General features: G+C 41.5%; 1 protein-coding gene across 4 annotated transcripts in view; it reads left to right on the plus strand.

Annotated features, from left to right (window-relative positions):
- Nucleotides 1-18,095, plus strand: part of mid2 (midline 2) — a 219,630-nt gene that overhangs the window by 173,196 nt on the left and 28,339 nt on the right. For all 4 annotated transcript variants that reach the window (XM_033622496.2, XM_033622488.2, XM_078169377.1 and 1 more), the window contains 4 exons: nt 281-429; nt 3,293-3,420; nt 3,559-3,702; nt 15,773-15,934. In XM_033622496.2, coding sequence (XP_033478387.1) covers nt 281-429; nt 3,293-3,420; nt 3,559-3,702; nt 15,773-15,934 — 583 coding nt within the window. The remainder of the gene's footprint in view (nt 1-280; nt 430-3,292; nt 3,421-3,558; nt 3,703-15,772; nt 15,935-18,095) is intronic.

Genomic DNA, 18,095 nt, shown 5'->3' on the forward strand with positions numbered 1-18,095 from the left:
TTTCACCTAGCAGGAGACATCTCGCGGGGCGTTACCACCACTGACTTCCCTGTAGTAATTTGGCAGCAGAACTTAATTATATTTTCTGGAGGTGTTGAACATATTTGTGGATTAGTGACTGTCACAATGATAAATGCCTCGCACAGAGAGACCAAGAGCAAAACTGAACGGTCCAGTCACCAAAATGGCGATGTATTTCTCAAAGGCTCCGTTTGAGCGAATGAATATAAATGGGTATGTAGCGACATAGCAACATGGTCTGTGTTTGTGTTTGTTCCAGGTGATGAAACTGCGCAAGTTGGCCCAACAGATTGCAAACTGCCGCCAGTGTCTGGAGCGCTCCAGTGCTTTAATCACACAAGCTGAGCAGAGCCTGAAGGAGAACGACCACGCCCGCTTCCTCCAGACGGCCCGAAATGTAGCAGAAAGGTGGGTGATGTAGACACACACACACACATCTGCGTATCCACAGTAAACTGGTAACTTAGCTTACATCAGTGGTTGTTTGGAGGGAATTATAGTTTGATGAATGATCAGTACATATATCAACAGGCTACTTGGACCCTTTTACCACCAAATGTAGCATGTGTATGTGGGCTTATTAAACCAGTGAAACCAGTTAAAAATAGGCAATAGACTGCTTTCCTATTGCCAGTAGACGAGAGCTATGTACGTCGCTCAGCAGCACACAATTATTCTTTGTGTGTGTGTGTGTGTGTGTGTGTGTGTTATGTTTGACATTAAAGACAGGCTGGAATACAGGTTAGTAAACAGCAGAAAGCAGCATGTAGGCCAGTAAAAATGTCTTTTTATATCTCTTATTCTTCAGTCTCTCTGTCAAACTCGGTAGCCACTAAATTTTTAACCATGTTCGTGCGCTGCTTAAAGATGGATAGTATTTTGTGGCAGCACGCCATTGCATCCTGCCGGCAATGGTTTAACATTACCGGCAGTCCACATTAGGGTTGTCATGAGAACCGATACTTCAGTACCAAGTCGATGCCAACATGCAAAAATACGTCGGTACCTGTTTTTTTTTTGTTTTTTTTTCGTCAGTACCATAAGTACCGGATACAACTTTGCCCTCAGCGGGCCGTGTCGATCGGAACTGACGGAGGCAGTATACACGCATCAGTCGGTGCCGATGACGAGCACCAAAGAAGAATGCCTGTTCTCCATCATCTTTGCTAGAAACAATGGCTTTTACAAGTGCTGCTGGAGCCACAACACCTCGGTTTGTCAAAAAGTCAGGTAGTACGCGGCACGCAAATCTGTCCACCTTGGGCTTTGGGTCCAAACTCACTTCTTCTTCTTCTTCTTTGGGGTTTATTGGAGATTTGCAAACACAGTGCACTCCAGCCACCAACTGTTCGGGTGTGGTTTGTATTTTGACTGGACAGCAGCGGCCGCTGTGCGACGCATCTGTTCGGTTTTGGTGTGAATACACATGTGCTGCCGCAACGCTTGTGGACCACTTGTGGTGTAAATGAGGCCTTAAGAGTTAAAGTTAAAGTTTGAAACAGATTTAATAAAGTAGTAAATTTAGATATACATGAGTTCTGTTTTTTGTTTTTTATCGTGGCATCGAATGAGCATTGAGAATCGTCGAAATTCACTGGTATCGACTACTGAAATTCTGATATCGTGACAAGCCTAGTCCACATAAGTGTCGTATTTTCATCGCTGCCGATCGAAGCTGAGCAGAGCTGGAGCTGATTAATACCTGTGACAACTGCAGGGTCATTTGTCCTGGGTGTGAATGCAGATTCTAACCTTTCACATTTCATAAAAAAGCCAGATGTTTGTGGATGTTTTGTGTAGTGGGAAAGGGACTATAGAGTCAAAAAGACACAAAACACAAGACACACAGGAATAAATGCACGTAGAGATCATAAATGTTAACTAAGGATGTCAGAAGCATTGCTACTTTGATTCTTTTTGATACACATGTTTAAAACAATAGGATTTCCATTAATTATACATTTGATAGTATGGAAGGAACCATAGCTATAAAAAAAATGAATCGACAATACAACCCAAGGCTGCGCAGAAGGAACAGGAGGGAAGAAAATCAACTGGTCCCAAACCTCTGACTGTTTCGGCATTCTCTCCAGCGAGAAACCCAACACATCACTGGAGCCGTGTGTTCAGTTTCTTTTTCCGTACCAGCACTGTGTGCAGGTTGTTCATAAAAAGAAGGAAGAGTAAAAAAAAAAATCCTATTTTGTGTTCCTAGTGCTTTGTTTTCTTTTTGCAATGGCTTCGAAAGTGGTATCGAGTATTGTGTTTTTTCATACAAGTTTTGTATTGAAGTTTAGAATTCTGGTATATTGACAACCCTTGTGGTAAGACACAAAAATCTCAAAACTCCTGTCCCACAATGACTTTGCCTTTTTCCTTTTATGAAATCCAATCTTAGAGTAAGACTGCTGGTGAAATCAGCATTTTATCAACCCTCTTAAGCTCCTGCGATCAATGCCAGGCCTCTGGTGTAAATCATCTATTTTTTAAGTGGCCAACTCTGCGTTTTCTCTTTCCACCTGCGTACTTCTGTAATACCTTCATCCCTTCCTCCCATCACAGCTTTCTCGCTCCTTCTCTCACGCAGACAAAGGTCTGTGCATAATCTCCAGCTAGGGTAGCATCTTTTTATTTGGCCCGGACTCGGGCACGTTATTGACTGACTGGTCTCTCTTCACTAGGAAAATAAAAGTCTCAAGGACTAGTGCTGGTCTGTGCTCCGCTCTGTGCTGCTCTGTAACCCTTCCAGCACTGTGGTTCAGGCTGGCTCCTGCCACAGACGGCTCACTGATGCTCAAAGCAGAAGTAGGCGCAAGTTTCCACAAAGCTGCGCAGACTATGGAGTCAGTATGTCAGTGTGTGTCTGAGTTTGTCTGTGTTTTGAAGGCTCTCTGGGTTAACAACAACTGTGAGTTAGTGGGAGTTTATGGAGGGCAGGTTGCAGACACTTCTGTTTGATGAATATTTCTATACTGTATGCTTTTTTAATTAAATCCTCTATCCCTCTATATTTTCTTTCCCTCCATCTCTCTCTCATCTTTTTCATCACAAACTACTGCTGTCTGCCACCTCTCCCCACTTGTCACCTCACTTCCTTCACCTCTCTCCTCACATTTGTCCAACTCTTCATCACCTTTCATCCGTCCCTGCTCCTCCCCTCTCTTCCTCTCATCGCCTCGCCCGGCATCTCGGCCCTCCTCTGCTCCCTCACCGCTCTGCTGTTCCCCTGACATTTCCTTTCCCTCTCTCCCGTTTCATGACCGCTGTAAAGGGTTGCCATGGCGACAGCCTCCTCCCAGGTACTCATCCCTGACGTCAACCTGAACGAGGCGTTTGACAACTTTGCCCTGGACTTTTCCAGAGAGAAGAAGATTCTGGAGGGACTAGATTACCTAACAGGTAAGAGCTGCGTGTATCAAGTCTATGGTGGACACCTTATGTGACACATTATCTCCAAGAATTACTTCTATATCAAATCATGACTATTTCTAACTTTTGTTTTTGTATAATTAAATTTCTTGTGCCCTCCGTGTGTAGCTCCCAACCCGCCATCCATAAGAGATGAGCTGTGCACCGCCTCCCACGACACCATCACTGTTCACTGGACGTCAGAGGATGAGTTCAGCGTCACCTCCTACGAGCTGCAGTACACCATCTACACCGGGCAGACAAATTTCATCAGTGAGTCTTGTGCACACACACACACACACACACAGAAAATGAGATCAGCTCTGTAGATCACACGTACTCATGATCTGAGCCTACAAGTTTATGATCAGTTGTATTTCAGCAATAACCTGGGGATTTTTAAAGGATTGTTGGTAACACTTTCTTTGAAGGTATCTACATAAGAGTGACATGACACTGTCATAACTATGACATGACACGGTCGTAAACGTTTATGACTGCTGTCATTAAGTGTCATTCGGTTTTTGTAATGACAAGGTGACATTGTTTGGGTTGTCTAGATTATGACAACTTGACATCAACTAGGATGACATTACCAGAAGTTGTCTTTGTCATAACAACTTGACATTAACAAGAAATGCACCTCTTTTTGTGTTTATGACAAGTTGACATAATGATTATTATTGTTATGACAAAGACATCTTCTGGTAATGTCATCCTGGTTAATGTCAACTTGTCATGATAAGGACAAGTTGACATAATGATTATTATTGTTGTGACAAAGACAACTTCTGGTAATGTCACCTTAATTAATGTCAAGTTGTCATAAACAAGACAACCCAAACAGTGTCAACTTGTCATTACAATAACCGAATGACACTTAATGACAGCAGTCATAAACGTTCATGACATGAACATAATGTTTATGACGGTGTCATGTCATAGTTATAACAGTGTCATGTCACTCTTATGTAGATACCTTCAAGTAAAGCGTTACCGGATTGTTTCAATCAAGTTTTGGCCAAGAGGGATCAAATACTTAGTTGATCTGCATTTAACTACCTTAAACATTTAATTTGACGTAGAATCGAGGCAACTGGGTGAAATATTTGATTTGTTTTTTATGTGGTTTATGAAGGAAAATTCCTTTAAATATCGAACTGGCTATTCAGAGCTTTTAAAGAACGCAACACTCCCATCCAGTAGCCATACAGTGAGCAATAGAAACAACTCAGTAACACCGGTAATACACGATTCTAACTGCTCTCTTCAAGGCTGATAACACGGAGGCTATATCATTAAAGCAAAACACCTACATGGTAACTTCAAAGGTTAGGAATCAATGACTCTCTCTGGCATTGATAGTGTTTTAATCATTGAGAGTGTTTTACTCAAACACTGTCAAATTTAAAGAGCTTTTAAAATGAGACTATATAATGTTAGAAAAGAAAAAAAAATGGCACATATTTTCTCTTACAAATGAAAAACTGAAATTATAAGCAATAAAACACATTTTTACTCTCAACAGTACATTTAGAGGTTTTGCTGCCGCAGCTTCACTCAGTCTGTTATGACCAGTAGTTTAATGTTAGTTAATTTAAGTGAAATGTTGCAGCATAAATGACAGTAATGAGTCAGTTTTCTGACTTTATGAGTCTTCCCACCTTGTGATAAATTGTAGCACTTACCGGAATCCTGTAATTGTGGCTGCTGTTCAGCATGAGTTATACTTTTGACTCACATATACACATTAATACAATGCACACATGAGCACATATATGGGAGAGGGCAGTTTTATTGTAGCATTTACCATAATAAGAGTCTCCTAGCCATTATCTTGCAGAGATACACACATGCACCTCCTCACACACGCACACCATTCGAACTGACCTATCTGCAGTTACAAAGAAAAACAAACTGGAGCACCACAATAGTCAAAGTACGGCTCAGACTTATTTTCATATGTTCAATATTTTATACAAACAGCGTTGCATAACCTAGATTTTCTGTCCAGCTCTGGTCTTTGTTGTCCTCCATGCTTGTATTTATAGAGACACTGAGCTGAGTTATCAAGACTTCTTGTTATAAAAATAGGACATACAGTACATATCACGCGGGGATGCTTTGAGTAGATTCACTATTTAGTATCTGGTTTTTGTTTAAGCTGTGTGAAAAGTCTGCAGAAACAGAGAAACAAGAGCTGAGGATGTGAAACCACTGCTGACCTCTCCCACTCCTCCCTATACCAAAGCTCATTTTTGTTTCAGGCTTGTAAACATATCAGGATCTTGCGAGCATTTTGGATTAGCCAGCAGAGTTGAAGCCTCTCAAATGTTTTCTCGCATTGCCTCATTAATCCATCTGTAGCACTGCCATGGCAAAGGTCTTTCATTCAGTGCTTCTCGTGTTACATATGTAATTAGTAAAACTGCACCATATAGAGCTGTAATCACAAGGCAATTATTAGGAGCAAGTGATTAGTTTTCAGAGCAGATTTCGGATCCAATATCACCACCATGTGGCTGTGTACGTGGCCCTTAATGTGTTGGCTCGTAACTGCAGAGCATAAGGGCTCAGATGATGTTCTAATGCCTTCGATAAAGTCAAACCCATCACTGTGGTCATGAATAGTTGTGCCTACGTAGGAGTTTTTTCCAGGCTCCTTGAAAGTATTAACCAAGAGTGTGTGAAATCGTAGCATGCACAAATAATAGCTGAACAATCCTGCCAAATTTGATGACATTTTGCCTACAGTTGAGGCCATGGCGTTATGATACTGTACATTTGAATGTCCTCTGTAGTCATGGTTCATACTCTCCTTAAATCCTGATTCATACTTCTAATAGTCCTGGACAGGATTTACACATTTACCAAAAATCAGCCCCCCTTTATCTGATCAGCATCACAGCTGATTGTCTGTCACCATGTAAAAGAAGACAGACCAGTGTGTAGGAGGAGAGGAGCAGGTGAGAATCAGAGTGGATAATGGTTACATATGGGAGGTGAGAATTACCACTTATTGATGTGAGGTGGATATGATTAATGTACATAACCATGCGTGTGCGCACACACACACACACCTGTGCCTCTCCACTTTTTTTCCTCTCTTTGATCCTTTCATCATCTCCTCTCCTCTCCTCTCCTCTCCTCCTCTCTGTGGAGCCTGACATTTCTCCATCTAACCATGCAACTCAAGTGCCCCAGCCATTTGAAACATCAGGATACATTTCAGCTGTGATAGACTGAGTGACTCAGATATTCAGCCGTGTGCTGCCACAAAGTCCTCAGAAATTCACAGGAGAAACTGAGAAAGAGAGTAACCCATTTAGCTTGCCGCGCCACTTGAGTTTTTACCATTGCTTTTTTTTTCAAACTTTCCAAGTGGCTAAATGCTCCCACTTGAGCGCCATCCTTTCTCTCTCTCTTTTTTTTCCCCTCTGCTGGCCTCATCCTCTGCCTTGGCCCTCCCATGAGGAGGGGGGTCATGTGAACCCTGCCTCTGCAGGATCATCCAAGCACAGCAGCAGAAAATAGAATCAGCAAGTGAAACCAAATACCATGGAGAAAAGTAAGCAGTGTCAAAAAGCCAAGTATGACTCAAGTAAAGATGTCTGCACTGTAATAGTGTAGCTGCTACCTGTGGCCCTCTGCAAGTTGCAGTGTCTAGTGTGGTTGACCCTTTTGTTTATCTGCCAACTGACATCCCCAACTATCCACTTATACTGTGCAGCCACTCCACTGAAAATATCTCTCTTTCTTTTTACTTTGTAATCACATGCTCACACACTCTGTTATAGTCAGTTTATTTTATGATGTTGATTTCTGCGATGATGATCAAGAAAGACGTCGGGGGTCGAGAGAAAAAAATAAGAGAAATAGAAACAGAAAGGTGTAATTGATGAGAAAGAATATGATATGACTTCCTTTTGAGCTATCAGTGTTGAGTCATACTCTTCTGATGTTGCTTTTTTATGTCAGACAGTAACGCTGATCTAAACACTGATAAGGGCTACACCTTTATTGTTTCATCAATAACGCAACACTAAAACAAAAGGATGGCCGTAAATGATACATGCCACTGTTTGTTGACACAGATTTTAATCTGATGCTAGAATTGATCTAAGGGTGACTTTTCAGTTTATGCATATTCCACTTTATAGGTCTAGATAAAAAATGCATTTAAAATATATAGACATTTTAAGTCGTTCAACATTTTGGGAAATACACTCACATGCTGGAGCAGAGTTCCAGTTTTGAAAAACCCACCTGCGCACGCAAAGATCAGTACTGGAAAGACCCGTCAAGGTACAGACACATCAGTCCTACAACAAAGAACTGGTAGCGGCATAGGTTAACTGTTGCATTGCCTTATGTCTCCTGTGTCTCCTGTGTTATGTTGCACATAATGCAAAGACTACAGCCAACTAGCATGTACGCTTTGTGCCTGAGAGGTAATAACTCTCCATAGGAGCAGGTAGCAGTAGTCTTCTGTATGTGCCATTCAAAAGGCAAACCAGAAGACAGGACGAGACAGGATGGATTCAACATGCTAGTTAGCCAGTTAGCACATAAGCAACGCAACACAACCCAGTATTGAAGAAGAAAGGATCCTTACCTTGCGCTCACAAACAATAACACTTTCTGCGAAAGACTGAAAAAAGTCGTACCTAATATAACAAGTTTAGATCAGTTTCACGCCCTCTTGACTTAAGTCGTTTGTTTGCTTTTCTCACCTCTGTTTCTCTTCGTATACACTGAGCTGAACTGCTGATCACAGTGATTTCACTCACTGATGGGCTCTCCTGGCTCCTACGCAGATTCAACATGCTACATAAGCCAAAAAAAAGCTGACTAGCTCCAATAGTGTTGGACATACCGCAAAAACTAGGGTGACAGACACTCACTGACAACCTGACATTGACCTTGACTGACCATTGGCTTGGTGTGTTAGGGCCTTTACCCATAATTAAACCCAAGACAGATACTGACCCGCCCAGACCGTAAATATATTTTTACTATTTTTACTTCACAATTGGAACATATAACATGAATTAGAAATATAACTGAACGTGGCCTATTTAGCAGAATCAATTAACAACCGTCTTGTTACTCACTATGAAGATGTTGCTGTGCAAGAAAAGAATATCATCCACAGTTCCTGGTTTCAGAGAGCCTCTTTGTTCTTGAACCACAAAAAGTCTCTGTTATTGGCTGCACCCAATGCCCCTAATGGCAAGAACAAGTTGTGTCGTAGGCCTTCACAGTAAAAAAAAAAAAATACATGGTGGTTGATTAGGCTTGATAATATTAGCTGATTTAGATGTTAAAAACACAATAATTTTCATCCCTGAGTTCTCCAGAAAAAACAAATACAAAATATTTTTGTTCTCATCCACTGCCCATCCACATTTAGTTCATTTACTAGAATTACTTGCAGGTTACTGACCTGGTGCAGGAGTGGTTGCCTGACAAGTTTACAGTTGAGCTACTGCATCCAGCCAATAAATAGTCCGCACATAACCCCTTCAACCTTTTTTTTTTACACTGTTCTTTGAATTAAACAAACGAGACACAACTGGTAGGCTGATAGGAGGATTTTGTTACCCTTGGACAGAACCAGGCGAGCTGTTTCCCCCTGCTTCTACTCACTATGCTGCATATTTAGCATACACACATGAGAGTGGTATCAGTATTCCCATTTAACTCTTTAAAATGACTGAAAAAGAAACATTTAAATAAGGGCAAAAAATAACTTGAAATAAATAAATCGAGTTTAAGATATTTTGCATTCCTTAAGAGGAAGTGCTGCGACTCTTTTGCTATTCAAAATGTAACAGCATCATCATCATGGCCTCCAGTGAAAAGTCTTCCCACTTTACATCCACAGCACCATTGTTGGCTCTACAGCCACTTTGTTTCATTTAATGCCTCTCCTCATGGCCCACAGCTGTCATATTGATAACTATTACCCTTTAAACGAACAAGGTTTAGACGCCAAATAGCCTCACTAGTTTCACACGCATCAGTTTTTCCTGCATCGTTCAGCTGATTTTATTGTATCTGTCTGGAGTAATAGAAGTCCATACCCCTGCTCCCACCTCTGCATGACTTCAAGCACCTTTTTCCAGCCTCTATTGCCAATTTATACATTTTTCCAGGAGGCCTGCATGTTAGCAACGGCAGCAATATCTCTACAAGCTGGTTTCATCTGTCTTTCATGTGTATTCATAAGCACTGCCCTGTGGTGAAGTATTAATATGATTATCACAGGTGAAAAGCAGTATCACAGTGGGCGTCAGGAAAGCCCACAGATGGGAAAAACATCTCTGTATCTCGGCAGGGCATCTTTCAGAGTATCAGCCAGATCAATCTTTGAAGCAGAGTTTGATGAAATGTTGATGAGGGTTCAGTCTTTGCAGGAAACAAGGGACATAACGGCATGCTTATTAAAGTTACATGGAGGCAGCGCGAGAGAGATGCAGGTGATGCACTTTATTGATTCACACACACACGCGCACAGAGTAACCCTCATACACACATAGAACACCAGCCCAGTTGCCAGAAGAGAATGTTAGCTTTGCATGTTTCTGCAAATTACGGGTATGTTACATTTGTACATGTAATACAGATCATGTCAACGTTTATATGGCATCTTAGCTCTGCTTATATGTGTATGCGCTGACTTTGTCATTTGGAGGAGAAGGGGATGGTGGATGGCGTGACACTATGGTGAGACAGCTGTTCTGCCCGGAGCAGGACAGGATGGTGGATGGCCTGACACTTAGGCTCGATGGCTGCTAAGCTGCAGACCCATGCAGACCACTGTCTGAGATCAACAAACAACAGAGCTTGTTTTCTGGCGAGACATCGGCGGCATATTCAACAGTGGTTGTGCCACCCTGGCTGCATTTCCTGAAGCAATTGTCCCACCAAAAGTGAATGAGACATTACTGACATTTCCAGTGGTGATGGTGCCACAAAAACACCATCCTGCAGCATTTCCAGCAGCAACTGTGCCACTAAAACTGGTGTTTTTTAGCAAGACACTGGCTGCAAAGAAAACTTTATTTCCATTTGCAGTATTATATTTGGTGGTATGGCTCTGTTCTGGGGCCTCTCTGCCTTTCCTTGGGCCTATGCAGAAAGCTTCCTCCATGCATCTGTGTGGACAGCCTAAGGCGCAGAGAGCACACCTTTCTGCCCTTCCACGTGCAAACCAGGAAAACCTGATGTAGAGAGGCAAACCTCCCTGCCCTTCCATGCGCCTACAGTGAAAGCCTAAGTCGGGGAGAGCAGCAGCAAAGACCCTCGGGAACAGAACAGAGCAGCATCAATGACAAACAGAAATGACACTGATAAGTCAGACACAGCATGCTCAATTTTTGGGGGGGTGCAGGGTGGGACATTGGCTGCATTTCCAGCAGTGATTTTGCCTTCAAAAGTTGGTGTTTTAAGCCAAAACATCTTTTCACAACTGTAACCAAGTGTTTTTTTGTGCCTAAACATAACCACAAGTTAACCACAGCATTGCTGAAATGTAAAGACATGTAAAAATATTGTGTTTCTGTGTTTTGCAGGAATATACAATGTCAACATTTATTTTGGTGACTGGGTTGCCAACACATACACATGCAAGCTCTCACACACATACAGTACAGTCGCTGTCAGCTCTATATTGCATCATCAAAGACAACCCCTTCCAGTCCCAGGATGCTTAATGTTTCTGTTCCCTTCTCAACTGTCCACAGACACAAACAGACACACACACATAATACATACACACACTCTCACACTTGATGTCTGGATGCAAGACACAAGCTGATCCATTTCCCCCCGTTTCCCTTTTCTCTCTCTTTTTACAATGGCACATTCAGTTATTGCACCCCCACACTTTGAAGTCACAGCACTCTCCAGCACTCGGCTAGTGTCAGAAAGCCCCTTTACAGTGGTAAGAGTAGCAATAGCAGTATTGCTGTGTACTGACCTAATTTGATTTTGCAAAAAAGGGAGAGGTGCTATGGAGATCAAAAGCTGTAAAAATGGAAAGCGGCGTGAAGTCCTTCTCCCTCGTCTTCCTCCTGTGTCTCTTTTTGAAAGCCCACATAACATCGTAGCCTCTCTAATTTCTACAGGAAGAGACTAAAATGACAGGTGGGAGGCATAATTTTCACAACTAGGGACAGCTGTCCCAGTAGAACAACACGCTTGCTTTTTTGTGGGGATTTTATTGTTGACAGTGAACGCATATTTGTAAGAGCAGGCTGAAATAAAATGCAGATGAATGTGCCGGCCATCTCTGGATACAAAATGGATTGTCTAAATGCAAGGTTTAAAGAAGCTTCTCTTAAACTGCCTCATGCTCTCATCGTAAAGGAAGATGAAAGCCCTCCTCAGTATTTTCCTTGAGGAAAGCTCGTGGAAGTCGGCAGATATGTAAAGACGCAGCCTTCACTCTCACTTTAACAGTCCCCTCCCCTCATTCATTCTTAAAGCCGACTCACTTTTAAAGGCCTTATTTGCGTCCTGTGAAGTATTTATATTTACAAGCAGACTCTCGGCTGTTACTTATGCATGCTGTTGCCATCTTGTTCAATAATTCACAAGGCATCCTCACCAGAAGGGACAAGGAATGCATGGCCCTGAGAGCTCTCTCCCTTTCAGGATTTTTATTTCCCTGCAAATCTGCGGGGGGGGGGAGGGAAGATGAGACAATGAAAAGGATTGTTATTCTACCTTCAACTCCACAAACATTAACTTCAGCTGTAGTGCTACCAAACAAGATGCGCTGTTTGTTTTGGCAAGGGTTTATTTAAATGTGTGCTGGATTTTTTTTAAGCAACTGAAGGAAATGTTAATCCTGGTGCTCAGTGTTTGCTCATAAAACATCATTTCTTTCTGGTCATCTGTTGGCACATCACGGCTGCATTACTCATACTGTTAGTGAGGCTCAAGGTTTAACTAGCAGTGCAATTAATAACTCACTAATATTCATCTGTGTTGGTGCACAAACACAGCACGTTGGCTGTGGTTAGAGCTGCCCTGCACTCTGCTGCTGAGAGATGTTTATCAGTTTTCTTCACCTGCGCTCAATGACAATCCCGATGAAAGTCTGTGCAAAACACAGCCAGTGCACTGACAGTGGAAAATTTCACACCTTGTTTGTCTTTTTTTCACACGTCTGCTGGAAGCAGAAGTGCAGTAGCAACTGTCAGATGTCGCAAGTTTTGTGATATCTGATTCAAATAAACAGCTGCCTTCCACAACACTCTGCCAGCTTAAAGGGGCGGCTCCGTCTGCGTCCTCTTTTCCGGATTTTTCAGATGGAAGCACCCATCAGCTGTTAGCAAAAAGCAGTGACGTGGGTTAGAGAGCTGATAATTATAACTGTAAGGGTTGGATTTTTTGAAATGGGGTTATATGAGGTACTTATTCATAGTCAGAGCCATATATTCACTGCTTTACGTTGCCTTCAGACAGCCCTTTCTGACAGGGAACTGAAGCTGTTGTATCACCCTCCTCAAAGCTTCTAGACTCTTTTGACAAAACAGTAATTTTACCTCACAGAACATCCACTTTCCTGAAGTGAAAAACTATGTATTAGCTCTTCAAAGCATGTCAAATAATGTAATAAAATCCTGTGTAATCAGTGCAATCATGTAGTATCCACATAATATACAGTATCAGCTTTTATTTGAGTGGTTAAAGTGAATATTTGAAACAGTTTTAGTATTAATACACTGCTGCCAGCTGCACTTTCTCAATCTCTCTCATTGTTAATGTTTAATACAATCATTCTGCAGTTCTGTGCTACTAATCAAGAAAAGAAAAGTTGTCATTGTCATGCTGTAGCCTTGTTATATTTATCTTTCTAAATCTTTTAGAATTTAAAATTGTGTGCTCTCAGTGTTAGGTTTTCCCTGTGGTGTCGCAAATGGTTTCAAATATTAATGTTTTCAAGGTTTTGTGTTGCAGTTAGAAATTTCAGTACCAAGACCTACATAGTTCTTTTACTTTGTTTGAAGTGTTGGGGGGTAATGCATTACAGTAATACATTACTTTTTAGCAGCAACTTAGTAATATAACGCATTACCAACAGAATTTCGGAAAATATTATTGCATTTTTTAATTACATTTACAATGTCAAGTAATGTGTTGTCACCCGTAATTACATTTTTCATTAATCCACACCGCTCCACTTGAAAAAACATCCCCCAAAGGTTGTTGTGTGTCGTCATGTCATTTGTTATACACTACCTCATAGGAAGGTCCGTGTCCGTGTTTTTTCCTCTTCCCAGTGATTGACACATTGATGTTAGTATATGTTGGATGTTTCTATTCACATCCCTAACTATAGAGCAACGCCAGTACACAGTCCTGTTCTTAGGCATAACTCTCTCTCTGGTGCTGCTGTAGCTGGCCGGCACATCAGGAACCAGCAGGTGGTTCTTCCTATTAATTTGCACTTGTCAAAGTGATTGATGACACGCCATTCTGTTTGTCATGCTAACCTCAATATTTGTTTATTGTGTTTCCTATCATAGGGCCACAAATATTTACCCATATCTCATAATTATCAGACTTTGATCCTCTGCCTGACCCTCTGTGTCTAAGACTATACATTAATTTAAACAGTCTAAGCTGTTTAATGGTTCTATATCATCAAGCAGGGGATTTTAATACAAAGTGGTCACCACTGTATGTGAATGCATGAATAGGTCAGACCTGCAGCTCTGGATTTTTAATTAATAAACTGGAGCTTCTGTGCTTTGGTTACCTGTTGTCAAACACCATGACCTTTGTCATGGGAGTAACTTGCCCAGCACTGTTTGTTTTTGCTGAACTAACAAGGCGTCCACAGCAGTGCATTGCTTAGCCTCTGTGTCAGTTAGGGGCTTAGTATAATAAAGCTATTTTGGAAGAATGATACACACATCGCAAAAGAAGGCTTGGCTCAGTTACAGAGAGGCACATTAAGCGGGCTAGGTGGTTTATATGTAGCAGCGTCATTGCAGAAACCTACGTCAGGTCATGTGGGCAAAAGCTTTCAGAATGGCATGGGAAAATAGCGTTTTGACGCTGAAACATGCTTCCCAAACTCCATGGCTTTTACGTCTGTTCATGCCCGCCCACTAGCTCTCCTGTAGTTGAAGGACAAGGCTCCACCTGCACATGCCTGTTGGGTCAGAGAGGTGAAGGTACACTCATAGCTACAAGAGCTGAGATATTGCAGTCAGGGCTCGATTAAAAAAACCCACAAAGCATGGCAGCCTTTCGTTGACTACTTCAACAACCTCTTATTTGCCAGGTTGGCTGAACAAGGCCTTCAACACCCCTTTGATTTATTTTATATTCAGTTATCTACTTAATTATTTAATTATATTAATTATTATTTAATTTCTTTCCATTTATTTTCTCTTATTTATCTATTTTACTATTGTTTTTGATCTTACCTTTGATTTGTTTTTAGTTATTTATGTCCTACTTTACCTCACCTACTTGTTCTTTTTATCACTGTTTGCCCATGTGCTGTGCTCCTTTTGTAACCTGGAGAAAATGGAGCCACCCTTTAAATCCACACCTCTCCCTCAGCTTTAATACCAGACCACTTCATACATCATGGGTCGGTTGAGGTGAAAATGGCAGTAATGTTGGTGTGTAAATGAATCTCCATTATTACACACAAGACTAGAGGCCAAAAAGAGCACCCCATTGTAGACAAGTCTCTCCTCAGCCCTGAGCTGAGATTTCCTTTTTATCCTTCACAGTCGGCTGCAGCTGAGAGACTGAAAAGACTGTGTTTAGAAGCAGGTGACTGCAGCGCTAACCCAGCCATTACTAACCCTCTCCACTGCCAGCTGCTCTGAATCAAAGCGCCCACCAACTGGGGTCATGTTGGTATTGCCTACGGTTCCATACATGTGAACATTAAAGGCTATCACACTCCTTTGCCCTCGGGCGCTTACTACAGACATTTTATCACATTGTGGAGGAACCTCGCTCTTAATGGCTTATAGATTCAGCTTAGCACAATATCGCCTCAGGAGAGCACGCCATGATGAACCCGATGGAAAGGTAATGGGGTGGATCAGTATGTACACATAAATGTTGCATAACATTGCGGGCTGTATGGTCTCTGCGCTTCTTACTGTGTAATGACTCACTCAAAAAATAACATACTGCTCCGGTCAGATTTTGGGGAGAATTGTTTTCTTGCTGTTTTGAACATCAGTGAAAAGACTCTCAGCAGGACTCACTGTACTTACCCTGAAAACACCAACACAACCTGGTTACTCATGCTATGTGTATGTGTGTGTGTCTGTGTGTGTGTCCCTGAATCCGCCAGGTTTGTACAACTCTGCAGACAGCTGGATGATCGTACCTAACATCAAGCAGAACCACTACACGGTGCACGGCTTGCAGAGTGGCACCCGTTATATCTTCTTTGTCAAGGCTATCAACCAGGCAGGAAGCCGCAACAGTGAGCCAGCCCGCCTCAAAACCAACAGTAAGTGAAGGCTCATGTGACACCTCTGCCTGCTTTTCTATGAATATTTACAAGCCTGGTTAATTTTGTTTTTGATACTTAATACAAGGTTTCCTTCTGTGTGTTCCATGTGTGCGACATAATGTACAGGTTGTCACTTACCAACGCTTTCCCCGGGGGGGAGTGTAATCTTTGATTTGTAAAGGATGAATGGCAGAATTAGGACTAATTCAGATTAGATTTTGATTAGTAGAAGAATATTTATGCATGACTTTGGTTTCCATCCAAATTGTTAAATCTTCTGTCAACAGGCAGCAAGGTGGAAAATGAAAGACCCAGAACACGAAACAGCACTGACAGATTTCTGTCACAGACACTCAAAAAATATTTCATTACATGTTCCATAAGTGCATCCCTGATTGATTTTAGTCCATAATTAAAGAAGTATTACTTTTAGAAAGATGTCCTATGCAACCATTTCTTTTTAGTTATGCCATGTTCCCCAAAGTGTGGCGTGCATTAAATTGTAGCAACATTTGCTTACCGTGTACATTGAGCTATGTTATATCCATGTTTTAGTCCCCCTCAGAGTATGCATGAAGCCTCAATTCAAGTTAACTTGCTTATTAGACTTTATAGCCATTTACTCAAATGAATTGTGGACGATATCAGGAGAATCAGTTCCAGACATTGTCTTGAGTTTCTCTTTCACACATGTGGCACACAACAGGAGATTGTCTGTGTCACCTACTGGCAGTGTTTGGTTTAGGTGAGGGGTTGTAGCGTAAGGTGGTTACCACAGGCTGTAGTGCATGCTATTGTGACAGGCCCTATACTACACGCTAGTTACTAGTTATAAGGCACACTCACGCACACCACTGGCAACTGTTTATACAGAATCAAAAGGCATCTAATTTGGTGAGCTTTGCTGCTTTGTCCTCCTGTTCATTTCTCTCTTGTCCTTTCTTACTGCTGCTTTTATGTTTGAAAGGCATGACAGCTCGCTGGAGTTGGAGATGTGCTCAGCTGGTCAGTCTTGACAAGTTGAATTAATTATTGCTATAATCAGTAATATAATTACTGTCATAATAAAGACAAAGTGCTTTTATAATTAAGTTAAATTGATATTGTCACAATAATAATAATACGTTAAATGTGCTTAAAGTAGCTACCAGATATCGTATCGTCATGTCACATGATATAGAGACTTGACATTAGGACATTGACATACATGTTACCCAGCAATCATCAGTGCATATCTGTTTGTGACAAAAATATCAAAGAGAATAAGAAATAATTCTTTAATTGAATGTTTTTTTTTTTAAATATATACAGTTTATTTAGAGTTTAAGTTAATGTAGAATAAACATTTCATTTTGATATAGATTGCTATATAGACTATTTTACCCAAAAAGAAAGGAAATGAAAAGGAAAGAAGATCATAATGGAGATGGGGCATATAGCTTACAGCAAATGGCACCATTTTTAATTTAATGCGAGTTCCTCATTGAACACAGGTGGCAATCTGAATCATTCCCATCCAACCCCAAGGGCCCCCAGTGCAACCGCACTGCCTATACTGTCTATATTTACGCCCCTGGTGACGGGTGATGACTCGATAAAACATGACATGGACATGATGTGGAGTACACCAAAGTCATTTCTTGAATTTGTCTGTTGATGTCAGCTTTAGCTCTTACCGACCAAAGTTCCCAAATCTCGTCATCTCTCCAGTTTCGTTTCATTTCCGTTTACATCTTCGTATAAATTACCTTTTTTCTTCACTCTCAGATGTTTTTTCCGGTTTTACGAGAACTGCAAGATAGAAACGTAATTACATGCCTGTTTGCCAGCTGTGAATTCTCTAGACAACAACCTGCTCTATTCACACATGAGATCAATCTGACATTACACGGACTTCGTGCTAGGGAGCTGTCAGGGTTAAGTCAGTTCAGTGTCTGATCCATCTGATCCATGCACATGTGGAAGGGGCTTCTTATAGAGGATTGTGGCTTTTGCAAGTACAATTTTATTGTGGATCTTGATAAAAAACACAATAAGTTGCTTGTGGTGAATTTCCATTATCAGGATAATCATGAATATTGTGTCCAGCAGCACCCATAGAAACTGCCGGGCAACCAATAACCAAAGAGACCCTGCAAAAACAGGCTGCATACGCACC

This window comes from Epinephelus lanceolatus, chromosome 7 (genome assembly GCF_041903045.1).
Source record: "Epinephelus lanceolatus isolate andai-2023 chromosome 7, ASM4190304v1, whole genome shotgun sequence".
NCBI lineage: Eukaryota > Metazoa > Chordata > Actinopteri > Perciformes > Serranidae > Epinephelus > Epinephelus lanceolatus.